At 37.1% G+C, this 20,865-nt stretch overlaps 1 protein-coding gene across 1 annotated transcript in view; it reads left to right on the forward strand.

Moving 5' to 3' along the window:
- The window catches only part of NME8 (NME/NM23 family member 8), a 62,553-nt gene that overhangs the window by 15,490 nt on the left and 26,198 nt on the right, over positions 1 to 20,865 (forward strand). Inside the window, exons 6-10 of the mRNA XM_063114702.1 lie at positions 3,003 to 3,069; positions 3,935 to 4,002; positions 6,203 to 6,295; positions 7,434 to 7,624; positions 15,326 to 15,501. Of these exons, the coding sequence (XP_062970772.1) occupies positions 3,003 to 3,069; positions 3,935 to 4,002; positions 6,203 to 6,295; positions 7,434 to 7,624; positions 15,326 to 15,501 (595 nt within the window). The remainder of the gene's footprint in view (positions 1 to 3,002; positions 3,070 to 3,934; positions 4,003 to 6,202; positions 6,296 to 7,433; positions 7,625 to 15,325; positions 15,502 to 20,865) is intronic.

Raw genomic sequence — 20,865 nt, forward strand, 5'->3', positions numbered from 1 at the left:
GCGACGTTAATCAACGGCACATGTATGTCTTTTGACTCAGCAATTACTCTCCATTAATCTGCCCTAAGAAGATGGGACAAACATAAGAAAGGATGTTTATTGCAGTGTTGTCTATATTAAAATTTTGGAATCAACCTAATGCCTAGCTACAGTGAATAGATTATGTAAAATGTATACAATTTATGTCGTAAATTATCAAAAATCCATAGAGTGGTATATTATTTAACGTGTTCTACCTCTATTGATAAAGAAAAAAAAAAACGGGATAAATCGATGAATTAAAAAAGAGTACACTTTAACAGGAATCTTATGGTAACATCCTTTGTGTAGTAGATTATCTGTGTAATGTTATTGTTACCTATAATATAAGAAATAAAACAGTTTAAAATTAAGAAGAATGCGCATAGTAGCATAATAAATAAGCCACATAGGAAAGTGATCATATATATATATGGATAGAGGAAACAGGAGGGACTGGTGTTATTTAAAACACACACGCACAAAACAAACAAGCAAATAAAAAGCAAGGGGTACTAGCCAAAACATGTTGCAAAATAGAAACAATGAGAAGGCATAGTCTCAGACTAGTACACGTATTTGCTATAAGAGGTTGGCTCAAATCAAGAAAGGATAAAAAATTCAATGAACAGGTTTAGGCATATTGGATTAACTATTTGTAGAAAAAAAGGTGTATCATTTCCTCATATCATATACATACATAAATTCCAGATGTATTAAAGGGCTGAATATTAAAACAATTTAAAGTATTAGAAGAAAATATTGGCAAACATTTATATTGTCATAGGTCAAGGAAGGCTTTCTAAGCATAACATGAAACAAAGAAACCAAAAAGGAGAGATTGATAGGTTTTATTAGTATTTAAAACTTCCAAGTACACCCTAATATGTGGAAGAAAAGGAGCAAACTGAAAAAGAAAAAAAAAGTTTGCACTATATGCATCAATGTGCTAATATCCATAGTGTGCGCAGTACCTCATGAGCATTAAGAAAAATAAATGAACATTGTGATGGAAAAGTGACAAATGAATGGGAAATTTACATTTACAATAGTGATTTTTCTCATATGAGATGTTTTCTTTAATTTGTCAAGTTTGTTGTTCAAGGACCCGCCCTCTCCCTCTCACTATTTCCTCTCTCACCCTCTCGCCTCCCACTTCCCCTTACTTTTTTGAAAATTGTTAAGAGCTAACAATCAGGAGGACTTGCTGTTTGCTAAGGTTTGCAAACGTGTCTCATCATTGAATCCTTCCGGTGATCTTATGACCAGGCTTAGAAACATCAAGCTCTTTGCTCCAAAACAGGCAACTTGTAGGTGGTGACACCAGAGCTTGAAGCCAGGCGCAATGACACCCAAACACACCCACCGAATTGCCGCCGTCTGTGCAGCAGCCAAATGTGTGCCCTGCTCTGTGGCTGTGTTTTCCGTCTCATTTGTCTTGTTCTTACTTTTATTGTTTTCACTGTTCTCACAGGATGACATTCTGTTTTAATTAATAACAGTGGTTATGTAAGAAATTCATCAATATCTTATGTTTATTTTCTATCATTCCATTTTGTTGGACACTTCTGTTATTTAGCTCTTATCTAATGCCTCGTCCAGCACAGACCCGTTCAACAGTAATATAATGCAAGCCGCAATGTGAGCCACATACATACTTTAAAATTCTCTAGTACTCACATTAAAAACATTAACAAACAAGTAAAATTAATTTTACCAATATTTTATTTAATCCAATGTATTCAAAATGTTCTCATTTAAATGTGTTCAAAATAAAACTTATAAATAAGGTATTTTATATTCTTTTTCATATTAAACCTTTGAAATTTGCTGTGTATTTTACGCTTATAGCACATCTTAATTTGGGCTAGCCTAATTTCAAGTGTTCAAGTAGTCTCATGTGGTTAATGGCTGCCTTATTGGCCAGCATGGGTCTGGCAAATACACAGTCAGATTATTATAATAGGAGTGAATTCTTTCAATGTAGTGATTTCCAAACTTTTTTTTTTTTTTGATCTTTAGTCCATTGGAGAATCTGAAATGATGCATTCTTTTGCAAGAAAAAAAATGTATACGGGCATGCATTGCTTAAGACGGGGATACGTTCTGAGAAATGCATCACTTGGTGATTTTATCCTTGTGTAAACATCATAGAGTGTACGTACACAAACCTAGAAGGTGTTGCCTACCGTACACCTTCTGTATGGTGCAGGCTCTTGCTCCTAGCCAGCATCACTACAAACACGTGAGCAACGTCTTGCACTACATTATGATGCCTATATCACTAGGCGATAGGAACTTTTCAATTCCATTAGAATTTTTGACACCACTCTGGTATAAGGGGTCCATCGTTGACCAGAGCATCATTATGAGGCACACGACTGTGTATGTAAATATGGCATATGTATGCATGTATATATGTAAAAATGAAAGCTTCCAGGTAGTTCACAGAATCACAGAAGCATATTCAGAGCTTCCCTGGAAGCTAAGAACCTTCCTAGTATTTTACTCTTTAATAGGATACTGACTATTGGTTTGAGAAAGATATTTATTAGAAGTTAAGGAGGTATCCTTCTGTTCCAAATTTACTAACAGCAATGGTCAGGAATGGATCTGGAAACTTATAAAATGCTCTTTTGATTTTTCACATGGCAATTATGTGTTGACTGCTTTCTTATTTGTTAATCTCTGCATCTTTCTTATTTTTTTCCCTCATGTTCTTGAATTTTAAGGGTTTTTGTTTGCCATTTTTAAGATTGTATGAATGCATTATTTCTGATAGTCTCTCTACCCCCACCATTTAAAAATATTCTTTATTTCATTTCCATGGAAAGCTAGGGAAAGTAGTGTTATTTAAATGTAGACACTTTTCCACTTTATCTTCTATTCGTTGGGCTATAAATATTTACCAGAAACAAAATTTCTGAAAACTCTTTCACTATTTATTAAAACAAAACTGTTTTCCTTGCATTTCTCTTTCACAGTACCAAGAAATTTTGTTAACAGACTCAGATTCAGACGATGCTGGGGATGCCCGTTATCAAAGTGCTGGTAAGGAAATTTAAAGTAACAGCAAGACTTTTTTGTACACGGGGGTTCATTACAACATCATCTGCAGCAGCAAAAAGCTGGTGCCAACATCAGCGTTAATCAGTATAAAAATGATGACTCATGCCCGCAAGACTCAGCTATCGAAAGACAACCTCTTTTGCTCCCTCTGCCTTTCCTGTGGTCTCTGGGTCTAGAGCCTTTCAGAGGTTACCCAGCTCCTGTCTCCTGTGACTAATCTGGACAGCAGCTTCCTATTTCATCCTTAACATCTTCCACAAACTTGTGGAAATACTTTCTTTGATGATTCACACTCTTGGTTTGCTTTGCTGTTAATGATGTTATGCCTTAACTGGATTAGCTGCGTATGCATGTGTGCGTGCACGCGTCCAGGTTCATTCTCCAGAGGGAGTGAAGGCAAACAGCCACAATCAGTGAGCTGGATTGCACTAAGAGCTCAACCTAAGAATGCAGACACGGTCATAGATGGTAAATCTGTCAGCTTGTCATGTTTACTTGCTTAATACACATTTGAAACCTCGCTCACCGGTGACACTGAGTTAGATGGATCATGGGTGTGATTCCAGTGCATATCAATTGCATTCAAACCACCAGTGCTTACCTACTCTTTTTTTTTTTTTTTTCTTCTTCTTGATTAAAAACTGTTCAGAATGTTTCCCCTGAGTGGAAATATAGGAACTACACTTTGATCCTAAGTAGAAATTCTTTGGTAGTTGAAATGCCATAATAAGATACAAAGCTATCAATGGTCAAAAAATCACTGGAGATGTGGAATTTACATTTCTAATTGCCAGATCCTTAATTCTGCAGAATTTGTGGCAAGAAAATCAAATTCATTTTTTTCTAGAGGAACAATACAGTATCGCTATCATCAAACCTGATGCCGTGAGAAAAGCTCTAGAAATTAAAGAAAACGTAAGTATATTTGACAGCAATACTTTAAATTCATTGCAAAATAACAGCCCCTCAGTTGTTAATTTGGAGACGAGCTTATCATTTAGAGTAAAATGGAACATGAGGAACTACAGGTGCTGGGCACCTCTAAAGGCTTTGAGCATTTTATATCTTTACAATGGCTCCGTCTATTCATGCATCCTTGTTTAAATAACCCTGCTCTACCAGTATCCTACATAAATAGCAAAAATCACAGTTATTATATTGGACTGTAACAGATATTCTTGTTTAATTATCAACAATGCAATCTTGATTTAAACTTACATTTGCTTGCTTTATTCTTTGTATGTTGTTACAAATGTATGGTCCTTCTAAGGAAGCATTTTGCTTTAGAGCCAAAAGAAACCTTATTTTTTTTTAATAGAGGAAAATTACACTCTAATTCAGACGTCAGCAAACCTTTCTTGTAAAGGGTCACATAGTAACTATTTTCAGGTTTGCTTGGCATGTGCTCTTGGACAACCACAACTCTGCCGTCCTAGGGAGAAGGTGGCAGTAAACCACATGTACCTGAGTGGCAGTGGCTGTGTTCCAATGAACTTTATTTGACAAAAACAGGTGGTCAGCCAGATTTTGACTGCAGGCTATAGTTTGGTGACCCCTGAAAAATGACTTTGTGTTGAAACAAAAAAATTATATTGAAATTTGAGAGAATACGGCACGGTCAATAGAGGAGATCACAGGGGGAGCTGTGCCAGGAGGGGGTGGAGCTCTCTTGATGAATTTCCCATAGTGCATTTGTTCTTTAGCTGTAGCAGCATTAGCACTGGTTAAATCCACAGGACATATGCTATCTCTTCCAATTATAGGTGGATTTAATTAGTATCAGTCTCAGAATAGCCTTTCCCCCCAGATTCTGGTGTGTATGTGGGTGTGGGGAGGGGCACCAAACTGTCCCCCATCCCTCACATAGAGCCTTATACTATATAAAGTGTTTTAAAAGTAAAATCACATACAAACCATTTACTGTTCCTTAGTAGAGTACGTTTTAATAGCCACTGTGGTGAAAGTCCTCAAAATTACATAGTTCTTTTAGTTAAGTCAATGCTCTTAACGATCAGTTCCTTTTAATTTTTTTAATAAACAACATTTCACAGGCATAATGAATGTCTACTAAAGACCTCACCTCTCTGGAATACAGTAAAAGGATACACAACAGGACAGAAAGAAAATAAGGAATGTTTTGAATAAGAAGAAAATGAACACACTGCATTTTTAAAACTATAGTAAAGGAGAAGTTATCCAGTTTAAATGTTGCTTAGATTTTATTTTCTGTTGTCAGGCACCATGTAACTTAGCAAAGACGCGATGTGGGGTTTTAGAAGTGGTTCAGATTGGAATGCTAGTTAGAAGAGGGGCGCTGAGGTGGAAGGGATGCTCTGCGACATCAACCAAACCAGTGAATCAGCAGAATGTTCACTTTTATAACAGAAGCAACATGTGCCTGGTGCTGGAGACTCCTAGAGCAAATGGAGCTACATTACTCGTATCGTTCAGTATAATTACTGAGTTGCTTTGAACCCAGGTTCCAGTTTTATTTAATTGTTTAGTACCTCATTGGGCTTGCCATAGTTTGCCTCTAAACTTATTTTTGTTACATTTTACTGCACTTGAGTGGCAAGTTTTGTCATTAAATTAAATTATCATTAAAACAAGTAAAACATGGTTAAATTTTAAATTCTATACTTCCTAATAATTGGAACATTTTGGTTGCTATGAGAGTAAATTGTACTAGATTATGAGTTAAAGGTTCACAAATTAATGCTTAAAAAAAGCTAAAACGATTTTGAAAATAGATGGTTAAGAGGTGCTTATATGTTTATCTTTATTAATGATTCAAAAAGCTATGATATTTTCCCAAGGAATTAAGTTTTTGTTTTTTTTTTTCACGTTTTGAGTCAATTCACTTTAATAAGAAATATTTCAGAGTCTCTGGTCAAGCCTTCAACACTCGAATATATATATAGGGGGCACGAAAATGGTCTTTGCATGTTTTTGAGCTGCCTCAAAGCTAGTGTCCTATGAGTTTTGCTGAGGTTTTTACATGAAATGCATTCAAAGCTGTATGGTTTGTCAAGCTTAGGGGAAAAAAAAAATCCTTTAGTTGTTTTACCTGTGATCCCATGACACATCTGGATCTGACTTTGTTCTCTAATTGAAGATCACCAATGCAGGATTTGTCATAGCAACAGAGGATAAGACAGTGCTCACTGAAGAACAAGTTAGGGACTTCTATAGTGCAATGGAAGACCAGGTAAGAAAGTTAAAAAAAAAATATATATACACACACACACACACACACACACACACACACACACACACACACACACATAGTGTATTCCCATAAGATTTAGATCTTCATTACAGGCAAGCAAATGAGTAAGTCTGGCCAACTAAATAAGCTCCAGGTGTCCCAGTTGGTGTCCTGACAGGTGATTGTGGCTCTGAAGAAATCTCCAGTAGAAACAGTGGCAGCTATACTGTTTTTTTGGAGTGAAGACCTCTTTATGTTATGTCCTCCAAGATCCCCTCAGGATCTGCCAAGATCCCCCTAGAAGAAATATCCAGTCTTTTCCTATAGATTTTTATCCTGAGTTGAAGGCTCCTTGCTGCAAGCTTCACAGGAGGGCTTTATTCTTTCTTCACCTACAGGCCTTTCTCTCAGGCTATTTTCTTTTGATTCTGTCTTGGCTGAAGGCAGTTCTGTGTGTTGGCAAGTGTACTGGCTTGTGGGTTGGGAGACCTAGCTTCTAGAAATGCACTGTCTAATGTGGTAGCCAACTAAATACATGTGGCCATTTGAATTTAAATTCAGTAAAACTAAATAACATTAAAAATTCAGAGTCTCAGTTGCACTAGCCACATTTCAAGTGCTCCATAGCCACACGTGGCTACTGCATTGGAGAGAGCAGGGAACAAGCTCATTGTCACAGAATGTTCTACCAGATAGTGCTTTGTGGAATCCCTGCACCACTCAAACCGTCACTCTTGGCCCCAGATTCCACCTGTGTGAAAGGAAAGGGTTGGAGCATCTGCACCAGCAATAGCTGGGAACTTGTGACAAAATCCTGTTCCTGGGCCCCACCCTAAACCTGCTGAATCAGAAGCTCTGGGATTAGGATCCAAAAATCTGTTTTAACAAGACCTCCAGATGACTTGGGAGCATCCTAGAGTTTGAGAATACTTGTTAGACTGTCTTTAAGATCAATTCCTGCTAGCTGTGAATGTCTATCCCTCAAAAATGTATCTGTTAACAGCAGGTTTATAAAGATGCAATTCCCCTGTGCAGTGGTGGTGAAGGAGAAGATTTTGCTAGACCTGGGTAGTAGCCACCATTTCAGTCTATGCATTTCAGGAGCTTGAAGTGAGCAGTTTTTCATTTTATTTTGTAGCCTGACTTTGAAGAGTTCCTTTCTTTTATGACAACTGGCCTAAGCTATGTTCTAGTTATATCTCATGGAAGTCAAGAGCAGGAATCCTGGGAAGAACTTCGGCCTGAAAGTGAACCTAAAGAACCCTCTGAGGATCAGCCTGAGGTGGAAGCCAAGCCCCCACCCAGAGTGACGAGGAAGAAATGGGACAGGTACCTCATGACCAAGAACTTTACCTCTTACGATGTGTTGTCAGGCTATGAAGCGTAATGCCCAAACGTCTTCACACCAGAGGACAAATGTTTCATCTTGAAGCCACAAGTATTTCTTCCAGTGCTGTATATTCAGAAAAGCTGGGTTTTCCCTGAAAGTTTTTCAAGAGCTTTAGAAAGGGAAGAATCTTCTCTGCTTGCCTTTCTAAAGCTGGGCACACCGGTCTGGCACCACGGCCTGGGGCCTGAGGGGCATGTTGGGAACATGCATAATCCCTCCCAATCCAGTCTCCTCTCCCACATGCCCATATTCCTCTTCCGCCTTCCCTGTGCCTTAAAAACATCAAACATGCTCTCGTGTGTAACACAGGTAGTGATCATAAATTGCTGAGAACAAAAAGGTCGTATGTTTGTGTTAGTGGGTTTTAAAATATGTGAAAGCGAGCATAAGTCATTTACAGAATATTGGTTTTAGGTGCTGTCATTTGTGCCTTTTAGTCCTCAGAAGACTCAAGGAATACAGAGCTTAGCATAGCAGTTGTCAGGGCTGTGCCTGAAAGGAAGTTGGGTGAGGAGAACATGTCTAGTTTCTGGGTCCTGAGGCTTCACGGGGTGTGTCTCCCCCTGCTGGGCAGCACGTCTCCATTGTATTTTCTGGCTGAGAATCTCCAGGAAGTTCTTTGCTTTCTTATCAATGAATTAGTGGCTTTTCTTGACTAGCTGCATCTGCTGGTTCCTTGCTATGTCCTGCTCTGTAGGTAGCGGGACAACCTAGTACCATTAGTCCCAATATCATTAATTTAAGCAGAATAGAGGGATTCCTAAGGTAAACCAACTGGTGACCAAGGGCTTGTGACAGTAGTAGTTACTTTCAGGGTTCTAAGAGAACATGGTAATGAGCGGACAGAGGGAAGGTTGGCATGGGCTTTACTGGGCTTAAAAAGATAGATTTTACACCAGAATTTGTGAGCTATTCAAAAAACTAAAAGTGTTCTGTAAAACACTCATCAATGCGACTGGTATTCCACTGGTTCTGTTGTGACGTCTCCAGACGTCCAACTTCAAGGAGCTGTTAACTCCAGTTGCTTAACACCCACAGCCACATGAGCAAGTTAGGCCCGTTCACTGTCAGGGTCGGGGTGGAACAAGACGTGCGGACCTTGCTTGGCAGAGTCTGCAGTATTTTCTTTCTGAACTTAGAGGCCCCATTTGCCTTCGGCCCATGTTTATTCGGCGCAGTGACCACGCGAGGCTGCATGGGATGGCGTGACACGTGCTCTGGTCTTGCTGGTTCTGCCTGTGCTCGTTCTGGAGTGTGGACCTGATAGGTGCTGCCACTTTCGTCTGTTGTCTTTTAAGTAGACCCAGAACCTGGAGGATGCAAGACAAAGACTCTCATGGGCTTTTACACATCTGTTCCCTTTCCTCTAACTGCTTCCTCTCCACCATCTCAGAGCCCGCTCACCCTTCTCTCTGGGTGGTGGGGTGGAGGCGGAGGCAGAAGGGAAGTTAGAATCAAAGCAGTTAGACTGGGAGTGATCGGTGGTCCTGTCTGAGGATGTGGGCTGTGTCCAGGGCAGCAGAGCCCAGGGCTTTGTCGGATTGGTTATTTCTGCAGAGAAACACTCACAGTATGTGAATTTACATGGCCTGGGAACAATTTCTCCATGTCAGTGATGGCCTGCCCGCTCTGGTGGCTGGCCAGGAGGAGCAGGGGAGGACCAGGTGAGGTCCAGGGAAATGGCACAGGCACCCACCTTCTCATGCACCTTCCATATTCCTTCAGGATTGCTGTTTGCCACATTATTTATTTTCTGTTTACATGTCTGACTCTTACTCAGCCTGTGATTAATAAGTCAAAAGACAACGTCATTTGTCTTTGCTTTCTGGTCATTCTGCAGATGAGGAAGGCAGGCTCCCTTAGCTGCTTTGCCCAGAGTCACACAAGCACTTGCAGGTGACCTCTTGGCTCACTTATTCACTCGTTCTGGCTCACTTATTCACATCCATCCATTCACCCCATATTCATTCAAGTCCCACTATGTGCCAAGCCCTGGACGTACAAAGACAGGGAAGAATTAGATAATCTCTGAGGTGGCTTTCAGGTTTATACCTTTATGACTGAGTAAAGATGACATTTTCTACCCATAAGAGGAAAAACTATAATACCTTGTATTTCTCCGTCCATAGAAGTTGCCGACGATTGGTCCTCCACAGCCAGGTGTTCCACAACCAAATACAAATCAAAAATACTCAGAAACAACAACAACAACAACAACAACAATACAATAATAAGAAATAAAATAAAATTTAAAATACAGCATAACAACTATTTATATAGCATTTACATTGTATTAAGTACTATAAGTAATCTAGGGATATTCTAATGTATATGGGAGGATGTGCATAGGTTATCTGCAAATACTATGCCATTAAGGAACGTAAGCATCTGTGGACTTTTTTATCCAGTCCCACACAGATACCAAGAGACAACTGTATTTTATTCTTGGTAACCTCTCTCTTATTCCCTGTATGTGTCTAGTTATAGAAGGCTGTTTTTTTCTTCTGTGAAATTCTCATGTAAACTAAAGGTAATAGATACAATTCTTAAAATAATTTTTAAATGTGTTTCTGGGATCAAAGCAGTCTGAATTCTGTACCCTGACTCTCTGCTCCTATCTCCAGAACTCTCTTGCCTCTCCAAAATCAAAAGGAACCTGCACCAATAAGCAGCTGGTGGGAGGTAAGGCCTGGAGCTTTGTTTAGACCCCAGCCTAGGACGGTGTGGTGTTTTCTCTGCCGAGAGCTTGGGCAGTGCCTGAGTTTAAACTTGGGAGGCAAGAACCGGGAGACAACCTCAGAACTTGGGAACAACAAACACAGACTTGTGGTTCCCAAGGGACCTCTTGCAGACTTCACTGGGTCTTCCTGACTCCTGAAAGGCCAAGATGGAGTGGAGTAGGATTTCTAAACTCCCTGCCCTTGAAGTCCAGCTCTCGGGGCTTTTTCTAATTGTTTCTGCAGGAGAACAATGGCTTGCTGACGTCTACAGCACAAGCTTGTAGCCTGGAGGGACCTTGCCTTCCAACTGCAGCAGCGTTTACACCGCTTAACACAAAAAACCAGACGTAAGCCCCAGTGAGCCAACAAAGAAAAGCCACTACCCACCCAAGGGAGCCTAGCAGCCAGAGGAAGAAAGATTTACCCAAAAATCACAACACAAACACAGTGAAAAAGAACTGCTTAGGAGACAGAAACATCCCCAAATAAAATAATAATAATAATAATAATAATAATAATAATAATAATAATAATAATAATAATAATAGTGCTTGAGATATAAATGCTACACGTACATAGTTAAAAAAAACTTTCAAATTTGAATTATAAAAATTGTAATTTGAACTGTAAGTTAGGTGGAGAAATTAAGGGCGTGATAGTTGTTTGAGTTCAAGTTGATTAATTACTTGAAAATCAAATGCAAGAAGTAGCTCAAAGTACAGAAAAATATATGAGAAAGACATCAAGGGGAAAGAGATAATTAATTGGGAGAATATACTGGGGGGGACCAATGTGCTTATCAGAAGAATTCCATATGGAAAAGAAAGAACAAATGGACAAGCTATAATTCAACAAATAATAGGAAAAAAATTTTCCCTGGAATGAAGAAACATGTGGGTGTGTCAATTGCAAGGCCTCATGTGGTCCAGGTTTGATCGATGCAAAAAACCCACAAATGCAGGAATATACTAGGAGGAAACACTACATACTGTTTCCAGACAGAACAAGGGGGCAGTGGTACAATGAATATGTTTGAAACCCGCACTAGGTAATTTTCCTAACATCCCCTCCTCTAAATGACAAATTATTTTAAAGTACTAATCATTGAATAAGGTAAATAATAATACCAGAAGAGAAATGTGGACAGTGAAAATGGTCTTTTATGGATTTTTGTATATATGTATAAACATGAGTAAAAAACATAAGTAAATATTACGATATCCAAAATGAAAAAATTGATAGATGAGTACTATTTAATTATATTAATGTGCTTTTTATAAAGAAAAGAACATCTATATCTATATAAGTCTATCACAGAAATGAAGTGCAGTTTTTGTTCTTAAAAAGCTTTAATTTTTGAGGATTTGTTAGTGATGTTCTCAAAATTGATTTTTGCTTTGTAGTTATGTTTAATAGACAGAGATATATAAAATTCCCATTTCACAGTAAATTCCCAGAAATTACCATACTGCCACTCGCTTCGTTGTTTTGGAACTTATTCTTTCATGTAGTGTACCTTGTAGAGTACATTGTTTATTCAGGGACAAGTAATAAAGATGTGTGAACTCGAAGCATACATATGTTATTAAAATTCAACACTAACCACAGGAATTATTTAGAATGTAGATGAACGAAAATTTTTTCGCAGAGTATTTTATTGCTAACGTTGTTTAGAATTGTTGGTGCGTGGTAATGTTAAAAAGCAGTCTGACATTTAGTTGGATTTATTATTGGTTTAAAATTTCCCCTTGCACTCGATGTGGCTCCATCTCACCAACTCCACACTTGGCAACACCTGAGAATAAGTTACTTACAAGGGAGAAACACCTGACTGGCACGGGACTCCTCACGAGACTCCTGTCAAGAGAAAAAGATTACAACCCCTGCATTATTTACTGAGCGCAGACATGCTTAGGAATATATCACCTATATACCCCTTCTCTGGAAAATGTTTGAGGAAAGACTCAACCAAACAAAAAAATATGACAGGAAAGGAAAGACACAAAAAATACACATTATCAGTGAACCTTGAAATCTGTCGATACACACACACACACACACACACACACACACACATCACATAATTTTGTGTTATGTAATATAACAGCAAATGAAGGACTCTTGAAATAGAAGGAAATTCTGGTATATTCTAAATTATCTGAACAAAACCTAGCAGGTGCTGGGTGTGTGCAGCAAAATGGTTTGGAGGACTCAGAGAGGGGAGAGGAAAGTTGAGGTGAAGACGGTGACTGAGTCGTGTAAGGTTTTTGTTTATGCAGAAGGGTGCATAGATGAGATGTTAAATTGGGAATTAGTGTGCCAGAATGCAAGAAATATTTGCAACATATATGCTTGACAATGAGAGCAGGTGACAGGTGGGAAACAGGTAGAGTGGGACTTCCACAACAACAAGAAGAAAACATGAAAGGAGTAGCAACTTGCTCAGAACAGCAAAATAAGGGGGAAAAACAAGTAACCACAATTTAAAATAACTAGCATGTATAAAGTAAAACGGAAGAATTAAAGTCAAGAGTATGCTTATTATTCTAAATATGAATAGATTAATTCTTCCATTAAATATAGAGACTACCAGGTTAAGGTAAAAAAAAAATGAACTAAATTAAAAACCTTAGTGATACAGACAAGAATCATTTAGGGGTGCTAAACCCACATTGTGTGAAAAATATGTACACAGTTTCATATCATGTCTTCACAGATTACTTAATGATTGTGAAGGGGAAATTGTAGATTTTAGTGGAGAAAACTTGGGGATACCACCATAACCCCATAAATATCATGACTAATGGGAAAAACCAACATCATGACCTCCTGTTGTGATGGACCAAGATGGGCATGGGATCACTTAGGCAGTATTCCTACCAAAAATACATAACTTGAATGTAATAGGAAACTACTGGGCCATCCAATAGTTTGAAACTATCCAAAATGAGGGGCAGTTTACCAAGCAGCTGGTGTGGACTCTTCAAAAACACAGTATCAACAATATCATGAAAGACCAAAAAGACTGAGGCATTCTTAGAGATTAAAGGAGACTAAGGAGATAGGACAATTACATGTATGATTCAGGATTAGAAAAAAAAAAAACTATAAATAGGAAATTATTAGAAAATTGATGAAATTTGTATATGGACTGTTTATGAGATAATAGTTTTATATCAGTGTAAAATTCCCTGGAGCGTTTAAAGGTGAATGGTTAAAATACACACACACACACACACACACACACACACACTCATATGCACACACAGGTGAACAAGGGGATGAGAGCAGAAGAGAGAGAGGGAGAGAGAACAAATGTGACAAAGAACAGCTGGAGAATCTAGATGAGGGGCATACATGGCAGATCATTGTTGGACTCTTTGCAACTTCTCTGTCAAATTAAATTTTTTCAAAATAAACAGCTTTACTCCTCTATGTTCTGTTTACAAGAACAAAGGGAAAATAAAGGGATGACAAGAAAACAGGAAAAATAATGAATTAAAATTGATCATTAAAAGAGCTAAACTTGATTTTAAAAAAGGGCATAGTGTAGAAGGCAACATTTATGAAGGTATGGTAACAGAAAAATTATGCTCCAACTGAAATGCAGAGAAAAAAGAATGAAAAAAGAATCTCCAAGAACTGTGGGACAATAATGAAGGTGTAACATATGCATAATGCGAATACCAGAAGAAAAAAAGAGAGAGAGAGAAAAAAAAAAAAAAAAACAGAAGAAATAGTTGAAATTATAATGGCTGAGGATTTTCCACAACTAATGACAGACACCAACCCACTGATCCAGGAAGCTCAGAGAACATCAAGAAGGCTAAATACCAAAAACTTACACTTACACATATTATATTTAAACTGGAGAAAAACAAACACAACGGGGAAATCTTGAAAGAAGCATAGAAAACAAGCTTTTCTATAGAATAGGAAAAGAATTACACTGGAATTCACATCAGAAATCATACAGGTAAGGCCGAGCCCGTGGCGCACTTGGTAGAGTGCTGCGCTGGGAGCGCGGCACGCTCCCGCCGCGGGTTCGGATCCTATATAAGAATGACTGGTGCACTCCCTGGCTGAGTGCCGGTCACGAAAAAAAAAAAAAAAAAAAAAAAAAAAAAAAAAAAAGAAATCATACAGGTAAGAAGAAAGTGGAGTGAAATATTTAAAGTATCGAATCGAAATAAAAACTCACCAACGAAGAGTTCTGTACCCAGTTAAGTATATAAAGATAAAAGTATTCAAAAAATAAGAACTTGATAAAAATACCTGTTAGCAGATAAAAATAAGCAAGGACATAGCGAAATGAAATATACATAGTTCATAAAGAATGTATAATCAAATGATCTACAATATATAAAAAATAAATTTATATACAGCCTTACACATCACAAATAAATTTTCTCTGTTCACAAAGAAAATCGTAGCAAAATTTTTAATTCAAAACTTCCAACACACATTTGCTGATTATAATCTAGTGAAATAGGAAATAAACCATAAAAAGTTGACCAAAAATGTATATTTGGAAATGTCCTTCTGAATAACCCTTAGTTCAAAGACAAAATTAAAAGAAAAAAGAGACAGGGGGAGAAAAACCCTCTGGAAAGCTCTACATAAAGGAAAGAAAAAAATTTTCCCCTAAAAACGTAACGTATTTTATCTTAGTCTTTGTTTATTCTCTCATAAAGTCAAGCAAAGATGATATCATGCAACTAGTTTTTGGAGTAGTTCAATGAAACGTTGAATTAAATATATTCTTGGATATTATAGGGACATACAATTTATCCTTACATGAAATTCAATGTTTATTTGTTATACTCAACTTCAAGTAATTTTTGAACATACTATCAGATTAGTTTGTTGGCACAGTTATTAAACTTCAGATTATAATACTTATATCTTGGATTTCAACAGTTTACAAGAATATCTGGAAAGACAACACGTATCTCAGTTTTGTGATGTTGAAGAGGATGTAGCTGATGTTTCTAAGTTCATGGATCTCTTCTTCCCTGATTTTAAAAAAACGAAAGGCATGAAATTAGAAAAGACACTGGCTTTACTTCGACCAGATCTTTTTCAAGAAAGAACAGGTAGAAAATAAAGTGTGAATTGTTTACGTGTTTTGTAGATGGGATTTGAATAAACCCTAGTATAATTACATGAAAAAGCATTATTTTAAAATTTGACATTGAAGACAAAGCACCTTAAGTAAGAAATTTGGTTAAGATTAATTTACTAATTTTTTAGTAATAATGAATAAAACATTTTGGAGTTAAAGAGCTTACAAACCATTTTCTAAACTGTGAATTTGTTGGAGTAGATTTTGACATTGCAGGCATTATTACAAAATAAAGATTGGGAGATGTCTTGTCTGAAGATGCCTCATTTCAAAGCTTGGCTTAACCTTAATGAATAGTATGACTTGAAGAAGATTTTTTACAAAATCTATTTATTCATCGGTAAAATTCAGAAGATGAAAATGAGAAAACATAAATAAAGCGCCTGTCACTTTAAGTGCGAGTTGTTTTTAACCACATCCCATATTCACGTAGCAGAGTGAATATGACAGAGTGAGAACACAGGTCATAAATTAACAGTATAAATTCTTTTTTTTACACTAGTGTGTGGAAACACAATTGATATTTATATATTGACCTTTTATTCTCCGGCTTGCTGAACTCGCTTAGTTCTAGGAGCTTTGACTTAGTTGTCTTGGGAATTTCTGTGCAGACCAGGGCTTCCCAATCTCAGACCCGCTTACATTTGGGGCCACATAATTCTTTGTTGGAGTGGTGGGAGAGGGTAGCTTTGTCATGTGCATGTAAAATGTTTAGGGCATCCTTGGCCTCTGTTCTCTGGAGGCAGTATCATAAACCCCAACCCCAGTTGTGACAACCAAAAATGGGTCCAGACATTGTCAAATGAATCTTGCGGGGCAAGATCTCTCTGGCTGAGAACCACTGATGTACATAATAATGTCATCTGCAGAGTGAGACACTTTACGTCTTTCTTTCTATCTGTATGCCTTTTATTTCTTTTGCTTTGCCTCTTTGGACTAGTTAGCACTCCCGTATGATGCTGATAGGAGTGGCGAGACGCACTTGCCTTGTGCCTGATCTGATAGTGAAAGCATTCAGTCTCTTACTATTTAATGTAATGTTAGCCATCCACGCCCTTTATTAGGTCAAGAAAATTCCCTCCTATTCCTAGTTTGGGGAGAATTGTTATCATGAATGGACGTTGTATATTCTCAAATACTTTCTTCTGTATCAATATGATTGTCTTTTTTTCCTTGAGTTTGATAACGTGGTGGATTATTTTCATTTTTAAATGTTGAAGCAGCCTTGCAGTTCTCCAGATAAACCCTGCTTGGCTATTGTGTATGTTGTTTTTACAGATTTCTGGGTTTGATTTGTTAATCTTTTTTTGAGGACTTTGTGTCAGTATTCATGAGGGATAGTCATTTTCTTTTCTTGTAATGTCTTCATCTGGTTTTGGTGTCAGAGTAATGCAGTCCTCATAAAATGAGATAAGTAATCACTTCTCTTCTGTTTCCTGGAAGAGACAGTGTAGAATTGGCACTGCATTTTTCTTAGATGTTTCCTGGAATTTACCAGTGAAATCTTTTTCAGTTTTCTTTTTTAGAAGGTTTTGTTTTGTTTTGTCTCTGTCTTTTTGCCTTTTGAATCTCTTTTAATACATACATAGTATTTTTTAAATGAATAGACTGTTTTTTAGAATAATTTAAGATTTACAGAAAACTTAAGAAATAGTAGAGTTGCCATTTACCTGCCCCAAGCTTCAGCATAAATTTGAGGTTTGTTCTTGCTTCAGTGTTAGCAGCATTCATGTTGCTCTGATAGGTGTTCTTTTCAAACTGATGCCTTATTTTTCTTAGTGCCTCAAACTACCTTCTGTTTAGATCTGTTATAACAAGTTAGCAGGAGTTTATTTTGTGAAAAAAGGTTTTCAATCCATGCATGGTTTCTTCATAATATACATTTTCCATGAAATTTTCAAAGACCCCTTGCAGGTGTATATTGTTGCCTTTATTTAGAGTTCCCTAATGACCTATGATTCAGAGCATCTTTTTATGTGCTTGCTAGTCATCTCTGTATCTTCTTTGGGGGTGTGTCTCTTCAGATCTTTTTAGTCCATTTCTTAATTGAGTCTTTTTTTTTTTTTTCTTATTGCCAGGTTGTAAATTTCTTTGTATATTTTTAGTACAAGTCTTTTATCACACATTTTAATAAATATTTTCTTTGAGTTTTTGGCTCTGTGGTTTCTTAATAGTGTGTTTTTTTTGTTTTTTTTTTGTTTTTTTTTTGTCTTTTTCGTGACAGGCACTCAGCCAGTGAGCGCACCGGCCGTTCCTGTATAGGATCCGAACCCACAGCGGGAGCGTCGCCGCGCTCCCAGCACCGCACTCCCCTGAGTGCGCCACGGGCTCGGCCCTCTTAATAGTGTCTTTCACAGAAAAGTTTTTTATCTTTAAGATAGTCCAACTTATTAGTTTTTTGGTGGGGTTTTTTTTTGTTTTTTTTGTGTTTTTTTTGTTTTTTGGATTGGGCTTTTAGTACGATATCTAAAAACTCATGGCCAAAGCCAAAATCACTTAGATTTTCTTCTGTGTATCTTCTAGAAGGTTTATAGTTTTGTGTTCTACATTTAGGTCTGTCATCCACTTTGAGTTGATTTTTGTGCGTCATGTAATGTGTATGTCTGGATTTATTATTTTGTGTGTGGATGTACAGTTGTCCCAGCATCATTTGTTGACATGACTGTCCTTTCCCCACTGTATGGCCTCTTGCTTGCCACAAATCTGTAGGCGATATTTTTGTGGGTCCCTTTGTGGGCTCTCCATCTAGTTCTGTTGATCTATGTGGCTTTTCTTTTGTTGAGTCCAAGGTGCCTTGATGACAGTAGCTTTATTGTAAGTCTTAAAGTAGTGTTGGTTCTCCAACCTTGTACTTCTCCTTAAATATTGAATTGTCTATTCTGGGTCTTTTGTCTTCCCAGATAAACTTTAGAATCAGTTTTTTAATGTCTATATCCACAAAATAACTTACAGGGTTTTTGACTGGGATATGTTGAACATGTAGATTAAGTTGGGAAGAATTAACATCCTAATAATATCGAGTCTTCCTACTTGTGAATATGGAACATCACTTCATTTATTTAGATCTTCTTTGATTTCTTTAACCAGAGTTTTGTAGTTTCCTTTATTTAGATCCTTTACATATTTTGTTAGATTTCTACCCATGTATTTGATTTTTTAGTGCTAATGTGTAAGTGGTATTGTTTTAAATTTCAAATTCCAATTGTTCATTGCTGGTACATAGAAAAGTAGTTAACTTTTGTATGTTAATGTAACCAGCAACTTTGCTATAATAGTCTCTTGTTTGTTCCAGTTTTTTTGTCCTTGGTGATTCTTTGGGATTTTCCACATAGGCAATCATGCCATCTGTGAAACAAACACACACAGGTTTGTTTCCTCATTCCCAATCTCTGCTCCTTTTATTTCCTTTTATTGTATTTCTCTAGCTAGGATTTTCCATATGATGTTGAATAGGAGTGGTGAGAGGAAATACCTTTACCTTTTATCTTCTATTTTCTCTCCATTAAGTATGATGTTAACTGTAGGATTTTTGAAAACGTCCTTTAGTAAACTGAGGAAGTTTCCCTCAATTTCTAGTTTGCTGAGAGTTTTTGTCACAAATGGGTGTTGGATTTGTCACATGCTTTTTCTGCATCTATTGATACCCTCACATTATTGTTATTCTTTAGCCTATTAATACAGAGATTATGTTCATTGATTTTCAAATGTTGAACCAGCCTTGCATACCTGGAATAAACTCTGCTCTGCTATGGTGTGTGATTTTGTATATATATTGTTGGATTTGATTGGCTGGTATTTTGTTAAGAATTTTTGCATCTACATTCATGAGAGCTATAGGTCTGCCGTTTCTCTTTCTTGCAATGTCTTTATCTCGTTTGATATTATGGTAATGCTGGGCTCATGGAATGAGTTCAAAAGTATTCCTTCTACTTCTATTTTCTGGAAAAGATTGTAGAGAATTGGCATCATATCTTCATTAAATGTTTTGTAAAACCCACCTGTGAAACCATCTGGTTCTGCTGCTCTAATTTTGGGGATGTTATTAATGATTAATTTAATTTTTCTAATAAACATATGCCTATACATATTATCTGGTTCTGTTTATGTGAGTTTTGCTATGTAGTGTATTTCAAGTGATTGGTCCATTTCATCTAACTTAGATGAAGATCTAAATTTAGCAATTTTGTGAGCAAAGACCTGTTCTTAATATATATTTTTAATGCCTTTAGAATCTGTAATGATGACCCCTCTTTTATTTCCAATATTATTAATTTGGGTTTCCTCTTTTTCTTGGTTAGCGTGGTTCATAATTTTTTTTTAAAGTCTTTGCAAGGAGCCACTTTTGGTTTTCGTAATTTTCTATTTTGGCTTTCTGTTTTCAATTTGATTTATTTTTGCTTTTTTTAAAATTTTATTCTTTTCATTGTACATGTTTATGGGGTACAGTTTGTTTTTTAATACATGCATATATTGTATAAGGAGCTAATCCTATCATTGCCTAAACATTTATCATTTCTTTGTTTTGAGGACCCAAGGTCCTTTTTTCATTTAATACATTATTATTAGCTACTGTCACCCTACAGCACCAGAACTTATTCTTTGTATCTAACTATAACTTTATAATGGTCTAGTAACCTTCTTCTGGTTCCCCCTCCCCCACCTCCCTTTCCCTGCCTCTGGTAACCCCTCTTTTACTTTCTATTTCTCTCTCTTTTATATTTATTTTTCTTAATTGACCTATGATAATAGTACATATTTATGGAGTACAATATGATATTTGGGTATGTTCATACTGTGTGCAATGATCATATCAGGCTTAGAATATTCATCATCTCAAACATTTGTCATTTCTTTGCTTTAAGAACATTCAAAGTCATCCTGACTAGCTGTTGAAAGATACACAGTGTTTGGTTCTTAACTGTAGGTCCCCTATGTTACTGTGGAACACTACATCCATTCTTCCTATCTCTCTACTATTTTTTATTCACTCACCACCCTCTCCTCCTACCTCATCCCCCTCCCTTTCCCCCCACCAGTCTCTAGTAACCACTGTTCTACTCTCTACTTCTATGAGATCAACTATTTTTTAGCTTCCACGTATGAGCGAGAACATATTTCTCTCTCTGTGCTTGGCTTATTTCACTTAACATAACTTTGTCCAAACTCATCTGTGTTGCTGCAAATGGCAGGATTCCATTCTTTTTAATGGCTGAATAGTATTCCATTGTGCATATGTACCACATTTTCTTTATCCAGTTATCTGTTGATGGACACTTAGGTTGGTTGCAGTGAGGGGGCCTGTGCAGCTGCTTCTGGGCAGTGGGCAGGGCAGCTA

The sequence above is a fragment of the Cynocephalus volans genome, chromosome 11, assembly GCF_027409185.1.
Source record: "Cynocephalus volans isolate mCynVol1 chromosome 11, mCynVol1.pri, whole genome shotgun sequence".
Lineage (NCBI taxonomy): Eukaryota > Metazoa > Chordata > Mammalia > Dermoptera > Cynocephalidae > Cynocephalus > Cynocephalus volans.